Genomic DNA, 19,161 nt, shown 5'->3' with positions numbered 1-19,161 from the left:
CAAGTTGTCCTACAACTTTAGGCTGTGCATGCCATTCGCGAGAAAAAGAAGAAGACTTGAACATATCTCTATTCCTTTGCTGTTACTTCTAAACAGTGGATTTAACAATACATCTGAGACCAATGTGAACCTTAACACTGCTTATAGATAATGAATGCTGGCCTTGCTTGAAAAGTGGAATGTAAAAGTAAATGAAAAAAAATGGATTTGACTCACTATTTTTAGAGTGAAATATCAGGTGAAATGTTGGATGCTGCTCCCAAATTGGTCAGTAAATTATCTTGAAGTGTGACCTGGAGCTTACACACAGAATCAATGAATGTAGCTGTGCTACAGATTAACAGGTAGTCTCAATGATGAAAAAGATGAGTGCCTTATTATAGCAGCAAAACATTCAGTCCAGAAGATCCTAAATTAATTCCCTGCTATCATAAATCAAATAAGGAAATCTGAGTATTACAACTGATCTCAGCACAATTCTCATCTGCAGAGCAAAAAAAAAAACATGAGCTGAGAAATGTATTCCTGATCACCATGGATATAGGACGTAAACATGTACAAAAACAGAACAAATCCTGTTGAAAAACTGTCCACAAATGCTATCCACAATGCTATTAAGATGCGTATTCAAAATGCATCCAGAGAACTTGAATGAAAGCAGACAGAATTCAATACCCATAAAACTGCAGCTTTGCAAGACCTTTAGAAGGCAAGATCATAAATCTAACAATTGTAAAATAGATTCAATATATTACAAAAAGTGACGGTATTTTTTCACTATATTCAGCTATCATAAAATTGACATTTGAGAAATAAAAAGCATTAAGATAAAATTACCAAAAGAATAAAACTGTAAAGGCATATTTAAAAGAGTTAGCACACAAAAACAGCATTCAATCTATACAATCGACCAAGAATACTTTTTCATATAAAGTTAGAAAATGTCCACTCCATTTGTTTTTAAAATTCCATGTTTTGAAGCATTTTCATCTAACTCAGTCTAATAAAATGTGCATCGTGCCATTTTAAGCCAGAATTGAAACTACACTGGCCACATAAACCAGTTCTACAAACACTCAGCTTCTCTGCTGTGATTTCTCTAATGTTGTACTTTAACTTTATTTGTGATAAACCTGCCTTAGTGATTAACGTCAGTATTTTCATCAGTCAACATTTCACAATTCAACTCATTGTTACCAGAGAGCAATAAAGGCAATTTAGATTATAAACCTATAATCTACAGTTGAGAGAATCTTTAAATTAAAGGGACGACATGTCCTAAGATTGCAAACCAGAAGCTGTCAAAAACATGATGCTGCTGGTTTGCAGAAATGGTAAAGGATTTCAAATGGATCGAAAGGAACAACAAAATGGAGACATCACCTCGAAGTAAAGTAAAGCAAAATGTTTGTACTGACAAACAAGGGGAGAAAGAATGAGGGCAATTGTCAAAAAGTGACACGATTTAAAATAAACCGTTACTATGGGTCTAAAAATTACATTAACTCAATAACATAAGGTCATAAGTGATAGGAGCAGAATTAGGCCATTCAGCCCATCAAGTCCACCATTCAACCTTGGCTAATCTATCTCACCCTCCTAACCCAATTCACCTGCCTTCACCCCATAACCTCTGACATCTGTACTAATCAAGAATCTATCTATGTAGGAAGGAACTGCAGATGCTGGTTAAAAACGAAGATAGACACAAAAAGCTGAAGTAACTCAGCGGGGCAGGCAGCATTTCTGGAGAGAAGGAATGGGTGACGTTTTCGGCCGAGAATCTATCTCTGCCTTAAAAATATCCACTGACTTGGCCTCCACAGCCTTCTGTGGCAAAGAATTCCACAGATTCACCACCCTCTGACAAAATAAATTTCTCATCTCCTTCTCAAAAGAACACCCTTTAATTCTTTGGCTATGACCTCTAGTTCTAGACTCTCCCACTAGTGGAAACATCCTCTCCATATCCACTCTATCCAAGCCTTTCACTATTCTGTATCTTTCAATGAGGTCCCCCTCATTCTTCTAAACTCCAGCGAAGACAGGCCCAGTGCCGACAAATATTCATCATAGGTTAACCTATTCATTCCTGAGATCAATCTTATAAACCCCTCTGGACCCTCTCCAGAGCCAGCACATCCTTCGTCTGATATGGTGCCTAAAACGGCTCACAATATTCCAAATGCGGCCTTACCAACACCTTATAGACCCTCAACATTACATCCCTGTTTTTGTATAAAAGTCCTCTTGAAATAAATGCTAGCACTGAGTTTGCTTTCTATATTACTGATTCGACTTGCAGATTGACTTTTTAGGAATCCTGCAACAGCACTCCCAAGTCCTGTGCACCTCCAATTTCTGGATTCTCTCCTCATTTAGAAAATAGTCTATGCCTTTATTCCTACTACCAAAATACATGATTCCACACTTTGTTACTCTATATTCCATCTATCACTTCTCTGCCCACTCTCCCAACCTGTCCAAGTCCTTCTGCACAGTCCTTGCTTTCTCTCTACACTACCTGCCGCCCCACCTATTTTCGTATCAACTGCAAACTTGGCCACAAAGCCTTCAATCCCCACGTCCAAATCAATATACAACGTGAAGAGTAGCGACCCCTGCGGAACTCCGCTAATCACTGGCAGCCAACCAGAAAAATACCCCTTTATTGCTATTCTTTGTCTTCTGCCATCGAGCTAACCAGATTCAGATTCAGATTCAACTTTATTGTCATTGTGCAGTGTACAGTACAGAGACAACGAAATGCAGTTAGCATCTCCCTAGAAGAGCGACATAAATATGAGCAATAAATAAATCTGTTTACGTGCAAACAGTCATAGTAATTTTTTCCTGGTGGGAGGAGTGTCCGGGGGGGGGGTTGATTGGCAATCACCGAGGTACAGTGTTGAGCCGCAGGGAAGAAGCTGTTCCTGGACCTGCTGGTCCGGCAACGGAGAGACCTGTAGCGCCTCCTGGACGGTAGGAGGGTAAACAGTCTGTGGTTGGGGTGAGAGCAGTCCTTGGCGATGCTGAGCGCCCTTCGCAGACAACGCTTGCTTTGGACAGACTCAATGGAGGGGAGTGAGGAACCGGTGATGCATTGGGCAATTTTCACCACCCTCTGCAGTGCTTTCCGGTCGGAGACAGAGCTGTTGCCATACCAAACTGTGATACAGTTGGTAAGGATGCTCTCGATGGTGCAGCGGTAGAAGTTCACCAGAATCTGAGGAGACAGATGGACCTTCTTTAGTCTCCTCAGGAAGAAGAGACGCTGGTGAGCCTTCTTGACCAGAGTTGAGGTATTGTGGGTCCAAGAGAGATCATCGGAGATGTTGACCCCCAGGAACCTGAAGCTGGAAACGCGTTCCACCTCCGTCCCGTTAATGTGGATGGGGGTGTGCGTGCCGCCACTAGACTTCCTGAAGTCTACAATGAGCTCCTTGGTCTTCTTGGTGTTAAGGGCCAGGTTGTTGTCAGCGCACCATGCTGCTAGGAGCTGGACCTCCTCCCTATAGGCCGACTCATCGTTGTTGCTGATGAGGGCAATCACCAGCTATCCATGCTAGTATTTGCCCTTTGTTCCGTGGGCTCTCATCTTCCTTAGCAGCCTCACATGTGGCACTTTATCCAAGCCTTTCTGAAAATCTAAGTAAACAACATCTACTGATTCTAGTTTGTCTGTCCTGCTATTTACTTCTTCAAAGAATTCCAGCAAATTTGTCAAGCACCTCCCCTTCACAAAACCATGGTGACTGCAGCCTATTTTATCGTGAACTTCTAAGTACTCCGTGACCTCTTCCTTTATCTATCTATATCTTCTAACCATAACTAAAACTCTGATCTTGTTATCTTTTGGTTTGCGGGATATTTCTACTTGCGTAAAAACGATACACGGCAGCGCTACGATTTTTCGCCAGCGTACTCACCGTTCTCCTCTGCTGCGAGTGCACCAAGTTTCGTTCTGATCGGGGGTCTAATGTAAAAGTTATCGAGAGTTTAAAAATCGCGTGTGCGCAAATAGATCTCCTCTCCTGCCAGTCGGCGCCCCGTGGATTGGTCTGTTCTCCTGTCACTTCGCGTGACGGTCCGCCACTTCCTGCGACATCGCGTCTTTACTGGAGCTGAGGGAGGCTCTGGATGGCCGGCGGAGATCTCCAACCAGACAGAAGGTCCAGAGGGACCTGAAGCGGCCCCGCCCAACCCCGCCTGGCACGGAGATGTCGCCGATGTCGCCAAACGGAAAACGGAGACTCTACTGGAGCTGAAGGAGGCTCTGGGTGGCCTGGTCTCCAACCAGATGCGGTGTCGGAGATGTCGCAAGGCGGAAAACGGAGACTCGGATCCCGGCGCAGAACGTCCAGAGAAAAGCGCCTGGGGTGAGTCCTCAGCGCACCGTCAGCTACAGCCCCCTCACTGGCTCCTGCCCCCGTGATACCGCCCCTCTGCCTTGTCTTTTCTCCGTGCTCTCTTCCACCCCCCCACACTGACTTTCGGAGGGATCTGAAGCAGCCCGGCAATGTCGCCAAACGGAAAGCGGAGAGTCTGATCCCGGGGAAGGAGAGCATCCAGCGCCTGCTGTGAGTCCCAAACGCACCGCCATCACCACGCCCCGCAGCTCCACCCCTTTCCCCTCTGGTCCCTCTTGCTGGCTCCTGCCCCATCCCCCGTGTTACCCCCCTCACCCCATGGCTCTTCCCCCCCCCCCCCCCCCACCCCTCCCGCCCACATGCCGGCGCGGCTGTAGCTGCTGGTGCTACCGGGCCCGACAGCTGATGCTCCTCCGGGGCACGCAAGAAGGGAGAGGAGCGGCAACCTCAAGATTCTGGGGAGGGAGAGTGGGGAAGGAGAGGGGATAGAGGGAGAGGAGTTATGGAGGGAGGGAGGGAGGGAGTGACTGAGGGTAGGGGAAAGGAGAGGGAGAGGTGTGGGATGGATTTGGGGAGGGGAAGAGGAGAGGGAAAAGAAGAGGGCGGAGGCGAGGAGGGAGAATGGGGTAGGAGGGGGGAATAGAGGGAGAGGAGGGGGAGTAGAGGAGGGGGAAAGTGGGGGAGGTAGGGAGTGGGGAATAGAGGGAGAGGAGGGTAGTGGGTTGGTGAGGAGGGATAGTGGGTGAGGAGTGGGGAGATGGGGGATAGAGGGATAGGGAGAGGTGTTATGGTGGGAGGGAGGGAGTGACTGAGGGTAGGGGAAAGGAGAGGAAGAGAGAGGTGAGGGAAGGATTGGGGGTGGGGAGGAGGTGAGGGAAAAGAAAAGGGAGAGTGGAGGAGGGGCAGAGAGTGCTAGGGATGAGGGGAAATGAGCTGCGCCTGTGCAGTTGGGGGCTATGGGTGAGTGGTAGAATATTGCGTTGGGGGACCAAGCCTCCTGTGTGACAGGGACCCACTTAGTCTAGTTTAGGTTAAAAGTCACCTATCCATGTTCCCCAAAGATGTTTCCTGACCCACTGAGTTACTACAGCGCTTGGTGCCCATTTATGTAAATCAACATCTATAGTTCCTTGTTTCCTCCCTTGACTCCCACACGGACATTGATTCCTACACATCCTCTGTTCTGGACTTTATAAACTCCACCATCAATAGTGTCACCTCCCTCAAACGGGTGACCATATTCCCGAATCAGAAGCCATGGATGAACAGCGAGGTCAGGCTACTGCTGAAAGCACGGAACACCGCTTTCAGGTCAGGCGATGCTCGAGCCTACAGTTCATCCAGGGCTAACCTGAAGAGGGGCATCAAGAAGGCCATGCACTGCCATAAGCTCAGGATTGAGGAGCACTTCAACAACAACTCCGACCCCCGACGCGTGTGGCAAGGCATCCAGGCCATCACGGACTATAGACCCACCAACACCACCCCCACATCCAGCGACGCCTCCTTCCTTGAGGAGCTTAACCACTTCTATGGCCGCTTTGACAGGGACAATCTAGAGACAGCCATCAAGGCTGTGCTCCCTGCTGATCACCAACCCCTCACACTCACCCCCTACGACGTGTACGTGGCACTGAGTAGGACTAATGCACGTAAGGCTGCTGGTCCTGACGGCAACCCCGGGCGCGTCCTCAGGGCCTGTACTGCGCAGCTGACAGATGTCTGGACTGACATCTTCAACCTGTCACTTGCCCAAGCAGTTGTCCCCACGTGCCTTAAAACCACCTCCATCGTGCCAGTGCCAAAACACTCCACTGCGGCAAGTCTCAACGACTTCCGCCCAGTTGCACTTACTCCCATCATCACCAAGTGCTTCGAGAGGCTGGTCCTGGCACACCTTAAAGGCTGCCTACCCCCCACATTGGATCCCTATCAGTTTGCCTACTGCAAGAACAGGAGCACGGAGGATGCCATCTCAACGGCACTTCACTCCGCCCTCTCCCACCTCGACAATAGAGACACTTACGTAAGAATGCTGTTCATCGATTATAGCTCAGCATTCAACACCATTATACCCTCTAAACTGATCACCAAACTCGGTAACCTGGGCATCGACCCCTCCCTCTGCAACTGGATACTGGACTTTCTAACCAACAGACCCTAGTCTGTTAGGTTAGACAAGCACACCTCTTCAACCCTCACCCTGAACACCGGCATTCCACAGGGCTGTGTGCTGAGCCCCCTCCTCTACTCCCTCTTCACCTACGATTGCACACCTGTACCTTGTACTAACACCATCATCAAGTATGCAGATGATACAACGGTGATTGGCCTCATCAGCAACAACGATGAGTCGGCCTATAGGGAGGAGGTCCAGCTCCTAGCAACATGGTGCGCTGACAACAACCTGGCCCTTAACTCCAAGAAGACTTCAGGAAGTCTAGGGGCGGCACGCACACCCCCATCAACGGGACGGAGGTGGAACGTGTTTCCAGCTTCAGGTTCCTGGGGGTCAACATCTCCGATTACCTCTCTTGGACCCACAATACCTCAACTCTGGTCAAGAAGGCTCACCAGCGTATCTTCTTCCTGAGGAGACTGAAGAAGGTCCACATGTCTCCTCAGATTCTGGTGAACTTCTACCACTGCACCATCGAGAGCATCCTTACCAACTGTATCACAGTTTGGTATGGCAACTGCTCTGTCTCCGACCGGAAAGCACTGCAGAGGGTGGTGAAAATTGCCCAACGCATCACCGGTTCCTCGCTCCCCTCCATTGAGTCTGTCCAAAGCAAGCGTTGTCTGCGAAGGGCGCTCAGCATCGCCAAGGACTGCTCTCACCCCAACAATGGACTGTTTACCCTCCTACCATCCGGGAGGCGCTACAGGTCTCTCCGTTGCCGGACCAGCAGGTCCAGGAACATCTTCTTCCCTGCGGCTGTCACACTACTCAACAATGTACCTCGGTGACTGCCAATCACCCTTTCCCCCCCCCCCCCCCCCGACACTCCTCCCACAGGAAAAACACTATGACTGTATGCATGTAAATAGATTTATTTATTGAAATCATATTCTATGTCGCTCTTCCAGGGAGATGCTAACTGCATTTCGTTGTCTCTGTACTGTACGCTGACAATGACAATTAAAGTTGAATCTGAATCTGATTCTACATAATAATAACTGTTCAATTGGCACAATATTTCACATATCTTGCACATCGGCATGAGAAGTCCACCCTGAACAACTATCTGCAACAATATCAAATGACTGTAAAAGTAAGTCATTCTCCTCTGACCATCCTGTCATTCGGCGGTAAGGAAATTACTTAATCTTTTCTCTCTCTCTCGAGAATCACAATAGTTTCTCTTCCCGCTACTTGAATGACTAAAGCATAGCCTGATCCCAGGCACAAAATGTATTTGCTTGTTACATCCACCATCATATCCAACATTTGTGTAGTGAAATAAATGTCTAAGAAAATGCAGCATTCTAGCAATTGAGTGATAGCATATTTCTAAGATGTCCGAATGTGTTTTAGTACAGCAGACTTTACGACAGCATAGCAAAGACTAGAGATGGTCATTATGGCAGGGTGTACTATTTCTCCGTTAGCGTTTACAATGGCGATGTAACTAGTGATTAGAGCATCACAGTGGCAGGAAGGACGGACTGTGCCTCCCTCCAATCAGGGCCTATATGGATGATATGACCTTGGTGACCGCAACAGTAGCTTGTGCAAGAAGGTTGTTAGAGAAGTTCAATGATAATCGTAAATGGGCTAGATTGAAGATTAAGCCTAGTAAGTCACAGAGTATTTCTTTGGCAAGAGGGAAGGTTGTAGAGAAAAGGTTCTGTGTAAATGAAGAAAAAATCCCGTCTATAATGAAGAAACCAGTTAAAAGATTGGGTAGGTGGTATAACAGGAAGTTGGATGACAATGAACAGGTTCAGCAACTTAGAAAGGATGTTACTGACAGATTAGAAAGGGTAGAGAAATTTTCAGGGAGTAAGAGTCAGAAGAAGGGTCTCGACCCGAAACGTCACCCATTCCTTCTCTCCAGAGATGCTACCTGAGTTACTCCAGCTTTTTGTGTCTATCGAGGGAGTAAGGATACCTTAGTTAGTAATCTGGTGCCAAATGTAACTAGAGGGAAGAAGTGGAGCTCAAAGCAGGCAGTAGAAGAAGCACAAGAAGCTCTGAAGCATACGGACATTGTTGGTAGGGTGCAGCAAGGGAAATAGGCTGTGGGCCGAGGACCGTTTTCGTTCAAGTTCGTGACCCAACTCACGGAACTAGCTGAATTTTTAACATATTGTGTAAAAATATTATATAAATCATACCTGAAACTCTCGTCAAGACCTAAACCTGCACATTTTTTAAATATATGAGGAAAAACCTCAAATTTTCAGAGTAGTAATTGTTCAATCAGTGCACGTTTGACATTGAGGTCGGACGCAAATTGACCAATCCCACGCTTTGTTTTATGGTCGCTTGGCAGTGAGGACACTGGGATCATGGCTGCCTCCTAATTATCTCAAAACAATAACAAGGTTTCCAAGGAATAAAGGTAATGCTAACCTTGCTGATTATTTTGTTTTTCAATTGATTTATCTTTATAAAGTTATGATGTGAACTGTTAAATAAAAATGATAAATAACAAATGTAGAGCTAGGGTTAGGATTAGGATTTTGGTCGGTCGGTCAGTCAGTCGATCAGTCTGTTGGTAGGCCGATGGATGCTGTGGAGGATCGGTCAGTGAAGAGGCAATGAATATTGAAGCTGACTCACAAAAATTAATATCATATTTATATAATAGTATTCTAAATATAGACCTACCATCGACAGAGGTACTTAGAGAAGAGTGGGAACGGGAACTAATGATAAAAATTACGAAGGTTAAATGGGAAAAATACCTGATATATATTCACAAATGTTCAATTAATGTAAGACATAATTTAATTCAATTTAAAATTGTACATAGATTATATTATTCAAAAACAAGATTGAACAAATTTTATCCAAATATATCCGCCACTTGTGATAAATGTCTAGCCCAAAAGGCAACTATAACACACTCCTTAGTCTCCTGCATAAAACTTTATAGATTTTGGAATGATATTTTTGAAATATTTACAAAATTATTCAAGACAAGAATGGAACCTAATACTGAAATGATTATATTTGGCGTAATGGAAGATGGGAATAAATTGAACACATCTCAAAATCTATTCCTTAACTATGGTTTAATAATAGCAAAAAAATTAATTTTTAAATTTTGGAAGGGTACATCAATACCAACGCTTAAAATGTGGATTGCAAGTATGTTGGACACCGCTCATCTTGAGGAAATGCGATTCCTCCTAATGGATAAATCAGACCAATTCATAACGAGTTGGTCTCCATTCGTCGTTTTTTTGGAATCATATGGTGCAACACAATTGTAAAAAATAACTGTTTCAGGACTGGACGAGGGTTGGTCAAGACTATAAATAATGATCTCCTCTTTTTTTCTTTTCTTTTCTCTATTCTCTCTCTCAACTTTCTTCATTTACTCGTTTTCTTTTTTCACACACTATATATTTCACATCTTTCTATCCTTTACTATCTAACTTATTTTTCTTATTCTAATCTTTTTTCAGTGTAACAAAAAAAAAAAAGAAGTTGTACATAAAATGTATTATGAAAATATATATTAGGCACTTTGGTGCCATATGACTGTACTTACTTCTAATAAAATAAAATATTTAAAAAAAAAAAAAAATTAAAAAAAAACAAATGTAGAGCTAGGGTTAGGATTAGGATTTTGGTCGGTCGGTCAGTCAGTCGATCAGACTGTTGGTAGGCCGATGGATGCTGTGGAGGATCGGTCGGGCTGTCGGGCCGCCGGTGGGTGCTGAGAGTGGTCGGATGGCCGGTGGGGGCTGCGAGTGGTCAGACGGCCGGAGGGGGCTGCGAGTGGTCAGTCGGGCTGTCGATAGGCTGGTGTTGCAGCGAGCGAGCAGGCGGACTGACGGAGCCGGTGCTATGGGGTGCTGAAGGTGGCCCGGGCGGCGTGCAGGGCAGTGCTGCTCCCCACCACGATGATCGAGAAGGGCATGCTGGCCAAGGTGGACGCGCTGCGCGCCCACACGTACGGAGGCGGCAGCCAGTCCCAAAACGGCTCCAGCTCCAGCCGTGGGCAGCTCTGGAAGGGGGGCGAGTTTTCCTGTCAGTCGAAGAAGCCTTAGCCTACCCCCAAGCCTGGCACACTGGCAGTCCGTGAGGTTCAGTAAACGGGGGAAACCACTGGAACTGTCCTCACCCATTAAATAGACTGGATCAGGAGCCGGACCTCTGCGGCACTCTCATTCAAAACACCCACTCACAATTATATTCATTGTATTATTTTTATATAATATAATTATACATAATTATATATGATTACAGTCATATTCACATCATATATATGACGTATATATATATATGGTATAACAATATATGGTTTAAATAGACCGCAGCACGGAATTAGGCTCCCCATGGTGTAATATGGGCATCGGACACTAGATGGCGGTTACCTTTTCGATCGCATGTTCTAATTATAATTAATTAATGTGCAACTTTTGGCACTGACGAGTTATGACTTCCTTCTCAATTAGATTTGATCTAAATCTATGCAAAATTTCATGTAGTTCCGAGACATGGGTCACGAAAGTTAAATTCTAGACACATTTTCGATGCTCAGCCCACAGCTCAGCACAGGGAAACCAGTGTGGAGTATGGCAGGTCCAACTGAGAGAAGGAAATTGGTTGTAGAGCAGGTACGTCTTCAGGAGAAGGCAGTGAGATGTGTTAGGGCAGTAGCTTAGGTTAAGCAGGGACAGTGGATGAACTGGGAAAGTGTAGAAAAGAGGATGTTTAGCTGGAGGGACCTGTGGTGCATGGAGGCGAGTCTTGTAAGTTTCCTTACACGGGCAATTTATAATGTGCTGCCATCACCGCAGAACATTAAACAATGGATAGGTGGGGACCCGGCGTGTCCCTTGTGTTGAGGTGGCAACGTTGAGGCATATTTTATCAGGATGTAGGACTAGGGTCGGTATACTTGGCGTCATAACTAGGTATTAAAGTGCATAGCTGCAGCAATTGAGAGGAGAGTACAGATAAATTCAGTAGGTATCAGGACTGGGAGTGTAACAATTTGTTTTGTCAGTGAGGGAGAGAAAGGTAGAGGAGGGAAGTTTGCAGATAGGCATGAGTCAGGCCAGTTACAGGGAGCCAATGACTGGGAGATGCGGGTAGATTTCATTGTCCTATCTTGGACACATGACAATAAACTCTCTTGAATCTTGATTTAAGAGGAAAGCTTGTTGTTCTGCAGGAAATAATTACCACTAGTTTGAGGCCTGATATAGTATTATATGGTTAGTTAGTCTGCGGATAATGTATTTTATAGAACTGACTTGGTGGATGAGGCTTATGAAAGGAAAAGGCTTAGATATGTAGTTGGCAGCAGAAGTTGAGCAGCGAGGATGAAGAGCAAGAGTACGTCCAGTAGAAGTGGGTTGTAGCAGTTTCATAGCGAGATCAACCACGTCGCTGTTTGGAGCACTTGGAATTCGCGGACAGAGTTTGCGTCAGGCTGTAAAGCAAATGTCAGCGGCAGCAGAGCAATGCAATAGGTAGATTTGCTGGAGAAGGTAATATTACGGTTGTTTTGGGGGATTTCAACATGCAGGTAGACTGGGTAAATCATGTAGGTACTGGACCCCAAGAAAGATAGTTTGTGGAGTGCCTCCGTGATGGATTCTTAGAGTAGCTTGTGCTGGAGCCTACCAGGCTGAAGGCAATTCTGGATTTAGTGTTGTGTAATGAACCAGATTTGATAACGGAACTTGAGGTTAAGAAGCTTTAAGGAGGTAGTGACCATAATATGATGTTTTAATCTACAATTTGAGAGGGGGAGGGGTAAACGGAGGGGTCAGTGTTACAATTGAACAAAGGGGACTATGGAGCCATGAGGGAGGAGCTGGCCAAAGTTGACTGGAAAGATACCCTAGCAGGGATGATAGTAGAACAACAATGGCAGGTATTTCTGGGAATAATACAGAAGGTGCAGGATCAGTTCATTCCAAAGAGGAAGAAAGATTCCAAGGGGAGTAAGTGGCAACGGTGGCTGACAAGGGAAGTCAGGGACAGTATAAAAAGAAAAGAGAAGAAGTACAACATAGCAAAGATGGGAAGCCAGAGGATTGGGTAACGTTTAAAGAGCAACAGAAGATAACTAAAAAGCCAATACGGGGAGAAAAGATGAGGTGCGAAGGTAAGCCAGCCAAGAATATAAAGGAGGATAGTAAAAGCTTTGTTTAGGTATGTGAAGAGGAAAAAATTAGTTAAGACCAAAGACCTTGAAGACTGAAAAGGGTGAATTTATTATGGGGAACAAGGAAATGGCAGATGAGTTGAACAGGTACTTTGATCCGTCTTCACTAAGGAGGACACAAACAATCTTCCTGATGTACTAGTGGCCAGAGGATCTGGGGTGACGGAGGAACAGAAGGAAATCCACATTAGGCAGGAAATGGTGTTGGGTAGACTGATGGGACTGAAGGCTGATAAATTCCCTGGGTATTTAAAGAAGTGGCTCTAGAAATCGTGGACGTATTGGTGATCATTTTCCAATGTTCTATAGATTCAGGATCAGTTCCTGTGGATTGGAGGGTAGCTAATGTTAGCCCAATTTTTAAGAAAGGTGGGAATGACAAAACAGGGAATTATAGACCAGTTGCCTGACATCGGTGGTGGGGAATATGCTGGAGTCAATCATAAAAGATGAAATAGTGGCATATTTGGATAGCAGTAACAGGATCGGTCCGAGTCAGCATAGACTTACGAAGGGGAAATCATGCTCACTAATCTTCTGGATTTTTTTGAGGATGTAACTAGGAAAATGGACAAGGGAGAGCCAGTGGATGTGGTGTACCTGGACTTTCAGAAAGCATTTGATAAGGTCCCACATACAAAATTAGTGGGCAAAATTAGGGCACATGGTATTAGGGGTAGACTGCTGACATGGATAGAAAATTGGTTGGCAGACAGGCAACACAGAGTAGGGATTAACGGGTCCCTTTCAGAATGGCAGGCAGTGACTAGTGGGTGCTGGGACCGCAGCTATTTACAATATACATCAATGATTTGAATGAAGGGATTCAAAGTAACATTAGCAAATTTGCAGATGACATAAAGCTGCGTGGCAGTGTGAACTGTGAGGAGGATGCTATGAGAATGCAGGGTGACTTGGACAGGTTGGGAGAGTGGGCAGATGCATGGCAGATGAAGTTTAATGTGGACAAATGTGAGGTTATCCACTTTGGGATCAAAAACAGGAAGGCAGATTACTATCTAAACGTTGGGAAAAGGGGAAGTACAACGGGATCTGGGGGTCCTTGGTCATCAGTCTATGAAAGTAAGCATGCAGGTACAGCAGGCAGTGAAGAAAGCGAATGGCAAGTTGGCCTTTATAACAAGAGGAGTCGCGTATAGGAGCAAAGAGGTCCTTCTGCAGTTGTACAGAGCCCTAGTGAGACCACACCTGGAGTATTGTGTGCAGTTTTGGTCCCCTAATTTGAGGAAGGACATTCTTGCTATTGAGGGAGTGCAGCGTAGGTTTACAAGGTTAATTCCCGGGATGGCGGGACTGTCATATGTTGAGAGAATGGAGCAGCTGGGCTTGTACACTCTGGAGTTTAGAAGGATGAGAGGGCATCTCATTGAAACACATAAGATCGTTAAGGGTTTGGACACGCTAGAGGCAGGAAACGTGTTCCCGATGTTGGGGGAGTCCAGAACCAGGGGCCACAGTTTAAGAATAAGGAGTAAGCCATTTAGAACGGAGACGAGGAAACATTTTTTCTCACAAAGAGTTGCGAGTCTGTGGAATTCTCTGCCTCAGAGGGCGGTTCTCTGGATACTTTCAAGAGAGAGCTAGATAGGGCTCTTAAAGATAGCGGAGTCAGGAGATATGGGGAGAAGGCAGGAACGGGGTACTGATAGGGGATGATCAGCCATGATCACATTGAATGTGCTGGCTCGAAGGGCCGAATGGCCTACTCCTGCACCTATTGTCTATTGAATGTGGCCCGTAACCCAAAATCATCCGGCCCGCAGGCGTTTTGTTTTTCCGGTAATCATCCGGCCCGCATACTTCCTTCATCTCCAATACCTCCCGAGCCCGAGGCGCCCAGGCGCGGTGACGCAAGGAAGTCTGCGCTTGCGGCTGCAATTGTGGAGTCGCCGAGTGCCCGAGTTCTGGCTGTATCGCATCCTGCGCAAAGCCGCCAGCATCGCCATGCACCTTCTATGTCTGGGCTTCGCTGTCGGGATAGTTTGTCAATAGGCTGGGGACAAGTGAATGGGAGTATTTGAGCCACCGCCTTCAGGACAGACAAAGGGGTGGGATCTATGGGAACATGTGATTTGATGCCTGCCATCCGGGGCGAGATGATGTGAACATATGATTGATGTGGCCCGCCATCCGTTCAGACATGCGTTACGGCCCCTATGTAGAACAAGGTGCCCACTTGATAACCCCAATGATGTACAGGATTTGTTGGGAGGAAGGGGGGGGGGGGGGGGGTTAAACAATTAAAATGTAGGTAGCTGGGGGTTTTTTGCATTTGAAGTCATTTATTGTAAGTTGGTGTATTTAGGTACATAATACTTTGGTTTTGGGCTTGGTTTTCTTAGTTGAGCGTTTATCCTGGAGTTATAGCACCAAGTACTTTGTGTTTTAATTGTAATTTAGGAGTTCATCTACAACCGTAATTTTTTCTTGTCTAGTTCTGGAGACTTCCCAACAAAGTTCTCCAAATAGTATACATAAGAATCTTTGAATATTTTCAAGGATAAGATAAATTAACAATAAACATGGAGATTAAAGATTTTTTGAAGTAGGCAGGTTTGCAGAGTTGAAATTACAATTTGATTAGTTGCAACCTGCACAAGTTTGAAGCACAGAACATTTGTAAATAAAGGGTAAAACATAATCCAACATGAATATTCAAAGATCCAGGATGAGATTTATCAGTACAAACATTTTTGAGTCAATTTATTTTTCTAAAGAGACCTAGAGCAGCATCTTCCAATTAACCCCATCTATTGAAATACTGATTAAAAAAAAGGTTTTGTGATTCCTGTACACGGTTGTAAAACAAAGTATTTGCAAATACAGATCAACAAATATATTGTAATGGAGACGCAAGGAACTGCAGGAACTGGTTTCCAAAAAAAGACAAAGTGCTGAAGTGCCTCAACAAGTCAGGCAGCATCTCTGGAGACCATGAAGTTTGGGGTCGAGACCTCCAATCCCAAAGGTCATCTCTCCATGTTCTCCAGAGATGTTGCTTGACCAACTAAAACTGGTTTTAGTTTAGTTATATTATTCTGTGCTTATGAATCCCTGCTAATTTTATGAAACATACATCATTTTATTCACCAGTCTAGATTTCATTAATCTTAGATCACGTTTTATGCATTCGACGTTTATGTACATCTAATACTCTGTAAAATTAATTGGAGAACAAGATGAACCTTTTCCAATTAGTTTCCACGCTCATGAAACCATTTCCAAAGTAGCTTAAATAGTCCCCATGTTCTATTCTCCCGCTTCCTTAAAAGTGGTCGTTATCCAATAGTTCCCATTCCACCAATGAAATATCCTTTCTCTCCAGATGCCACCTTCTTCTTCTTCTTGCATATGGCGTGCACAGCCTAAAGTTGTAGGATAACTTGTTCTATTTGATCGTATTTAGATGCCACCTAACCCGCTGTTTAGTGTCACGCGTACCTATGCACCGTGAAAAGCTTTTTTTTTCCTCCAACACTTTGTGTTTTGATCTTGATTCCAGTGCCTCTCTTATCCACAATGAAATGTAGTTCTGATTACTTCTGAAGAAGGATCTCGACCCGAAACGTCACCCATTCCTTCTCTCGAGATGCTGCTCTCCGGACGTGCTCCAGCTTTTTGTGCCTATCTCTGATTTACGTAGCTCTGTATAAGCAATCAGAAGCTGAATGCCTGGTTGCACACAGGAAAGCAACTTCGTCATTAGATTGAGGCCCAAATTGATCCTGATCTCCTCTGTGCTTTCTCACCTGTGCTATCGGCCACACCGCCGACCGACGCCGCCATTTGCCTGTCCGGGGTTTTCCTCGTTCCGGGCCGCTTCCACTAGGGGAGAGTTTTCCTTCCGATCAGAGGCTACGCCCGAAGCCAAGGGCCCAGACACTATGAAAAGGCCTTCGCTTTATACTCTTCCTCCCCCAACACTCCGTTACCACGGACCCGTGTCCACTAATAATCCGATTTTCGGCCACAATTTCTCTGTTCCTATTGCCACATTGCCGATTGCCGATGCCCGGCCCTGAATGATGCTCGCACCGAGACTGTAAACTCGCCGTCACCTCCGGGGAGCTGGCGGTAGCTCCGGACTACTTTCACAGCAAAGAGTCCTCAATCTCACGAAACAATAACCCCGTCGCTTTTAACGCCAATGTTCAAACTTCTGCCCCTTATCCGATGAATTTGTTTTCACTACTGAGAATCCAAGCAATGTGATTTTCCTGTTCTGAACGGATTAATTAATTTCACAATTCATAACCTTTTCGCGGAAGGGGCTTGGCATTATAAACATGAAAGTTGCCTCTTCCCACTGCTTTACCAGTTGGTATCGCTGCGCGGCAGCATTGCGACGGTCTGGTCATCGCATGCGCAACAAAGGTGATTGTGTGGAAAAGTCCAGAATATTCGCGCCACCGCCGCGGTCGCCATGTTGTGACGGAGGATGCCGACCGAGGGCCTTGTTTTAAAAAACAATGACAACAAAAATAACCAACGCTTGAATTTTATTTTATATTTTTAAACACACCACTTTAGAGCTTTTGAAATGAATGAATGCACCAATGAGGATGGTAAATATAGGATCAATATATATGTAGCAGAAATACTGTAAATTAATTGCGGCGACACTGGATCAACTATAACTTATCGGAAGGAAGTGCAGACGTTGGTTTAAACGAGCTTGACTGCAAGGTGCCCTGATTTGATAGAAAAACAAATATTCGTCCTCCAAGCACCCTTCCCCTTCTTAAAAACAAAAATGGGTGCAGGAGTAGCAGCACCGCCATTCAATATGATCATGGCTGATAAGTACCCCGTTTCTGCTTCCCCCCCACCTTGAACGTATACCTTTAACTCCCAAGAGCATGAAACCACGTTGGAATAAGGTGAATGGATATATAACACTTCTTAAATAAAATTAAAAATCTGCAAATACTCAGCAAGTAAGGTAGCAAATGGGGAAGGAGAAATTCTGCAGACTCCAAAAAACTGCTGATACTGGAATAGGGGGGAGACCATTCCATTAACCTGAGAAAGGGTCCCAACCTGAAACATCATGGGTCCATTCCTTCCACCGATGCTGCATGACCCAATAAGTTCCTCTCACACTGATGTTCAAGGAAATTCAGCATTTTAAACCAATTTCTACAGATGCATCAAAGATAATCCTATCCAGATGCATCACAGTTTGGTTTGGCAACTGCTCTGTCCAAGACCGCAAGAAATTGCAGAGAATTGTGAATGCAGCTCAGTCCATCACAACACACCTTCCCACCCATATCTATACTTCATACCCTTACATCATTCTCTCTTCTTCCCTCTCTTGTCAGACAAGATACAAAAACTTAGCACGTATTACCAGATTTAGGACCCGCTATTATCAATCTTGAATGGATGTCTCATATTTGGATAAGTTCCTGATATTCCAATCTACTTTGTTATGGCCATTGCACTTTAAAAAAAAACTGGACTTTCTCCGCAACTGTCAGGTGCACTCTGACCTCGATTTGTTTTCTCTTTAGCAGGTACAGCAGGCAGTGAAGAAAGCGAATGGCATGTTGGCCTTTATAACAAGAGGTATTGAATATAGGAGCAAAGAGGCTCTTCTGCAGTTGTACAGAGCCCTAGTGAGACCACACCTGGAGTATTGTGTGCAGTTTTGAAACGTAAGATTGTTAAGGGTTTGGACACGCTAGAGGCAGGAAACGTGTTCCCGATGTTGGGGAAGTCCAGAACCAGGGGCCACAGTTTAAGAATAAGGAGTAAGCCATTTAGAACGGAGACGAGGAAACACTTTTTCTCACAGAGAGTTGTGAGTCTGGAATTCTCTGCCTCAGAGGGCGGTGGAGGCAGGTTCTCTGGATGCTTTCAAGAGAGAGCTAGATAGGGCTCTTAAACATAGCGGAGTCAGGGGAGATTTACTAGAATGTTGCCTGGGTTTCAGCAACTAAGTTACAGAGAAAGGTTGAACAAGTTAGGGCTTTATTCTTTGGAACGCAGAAGGTTAAGGGGGGGACATGATAGAGGTCTTTAAAATGATGAGAGGGATAGACAGAGTTGACGTGGATAAGCTTTTCCCACTGAGAGTAGGGAAGATTCAAACAAGGGGACATGACTTGAGAATTAAGGGACAGAAGTTTAGGGGTAACATGAGGGGGAACTTCTTTACTCAGAGAGTGGTGGCTGTGTGGAATGAGCTTCCAGGGAAGGTGGTGGAGGCAGGTTCGTTTTTATCATTTAAAAATAAATTGGATAGTTATATGGACGGGAAAGGAATGGAGGGTTATGGTCTGAGCGCAGGTATATGGGACTAGGGGAGAATACGTGTTCGGCACGGACTAGAAGGGTCGAGATGGCCTGTTTCCGTGCTGTAATTGTTATATGGTTTATATCGGGAGAAGGCAGGAACTGGGTAC

At 45.2% G+C, this 19,161-nt stretch overlaps 1 protein-coding gene across 2 annotated transcripts in view; it reads right to left on the bottom strand.

Annotated features, from left to right (window-relative positions):
• The window catches only part of ogt (O-linked N-acetylglucosamine (GlcNAc) transferase), a 74,814-nt gene extending 57,966 nt beyond the window's left edge, over window positions 1-16,848 (bottom strand). The window contains exon 1 of one of the 2 annotated variants that reach the window (XM_033030618.1): window positions 16,501-16,848. In XM_033030618.1, coding sequence (XP_032886509.1) covers window positions 16,501-16,537 — 37 coding nt within the window. In that variant the 5' untranslated portion in view covers window positions 16,538-16,848. The remainder of the gene's footprint in view (window positions 1-16,500) is intronic. The other variant, XM_033030617.1, reaches the window with a different exon arrangement.
• Window positions 16,849-19,161: the final 2,313 nt, after the last annotated feature.

This window comes from Amblyraja radiata, chromosome 12 (genome assembly GCF_010909765.2).
Source record: "Amblyraja radiata isolate CabotCenter1 chromosome 12, sAmbRad1.1.pri, whole genome shotgun sequence".
Taxonomy (NCBI): Eukaryota; Metazoa; Chordata; class Chondrichthyes; order Rajiformes; family Rajidae; genus Amblyraja; species Amblyraja radiata.
This window is presented reverse-complemented; position numbering and strand designations above follow the sequence as displayed.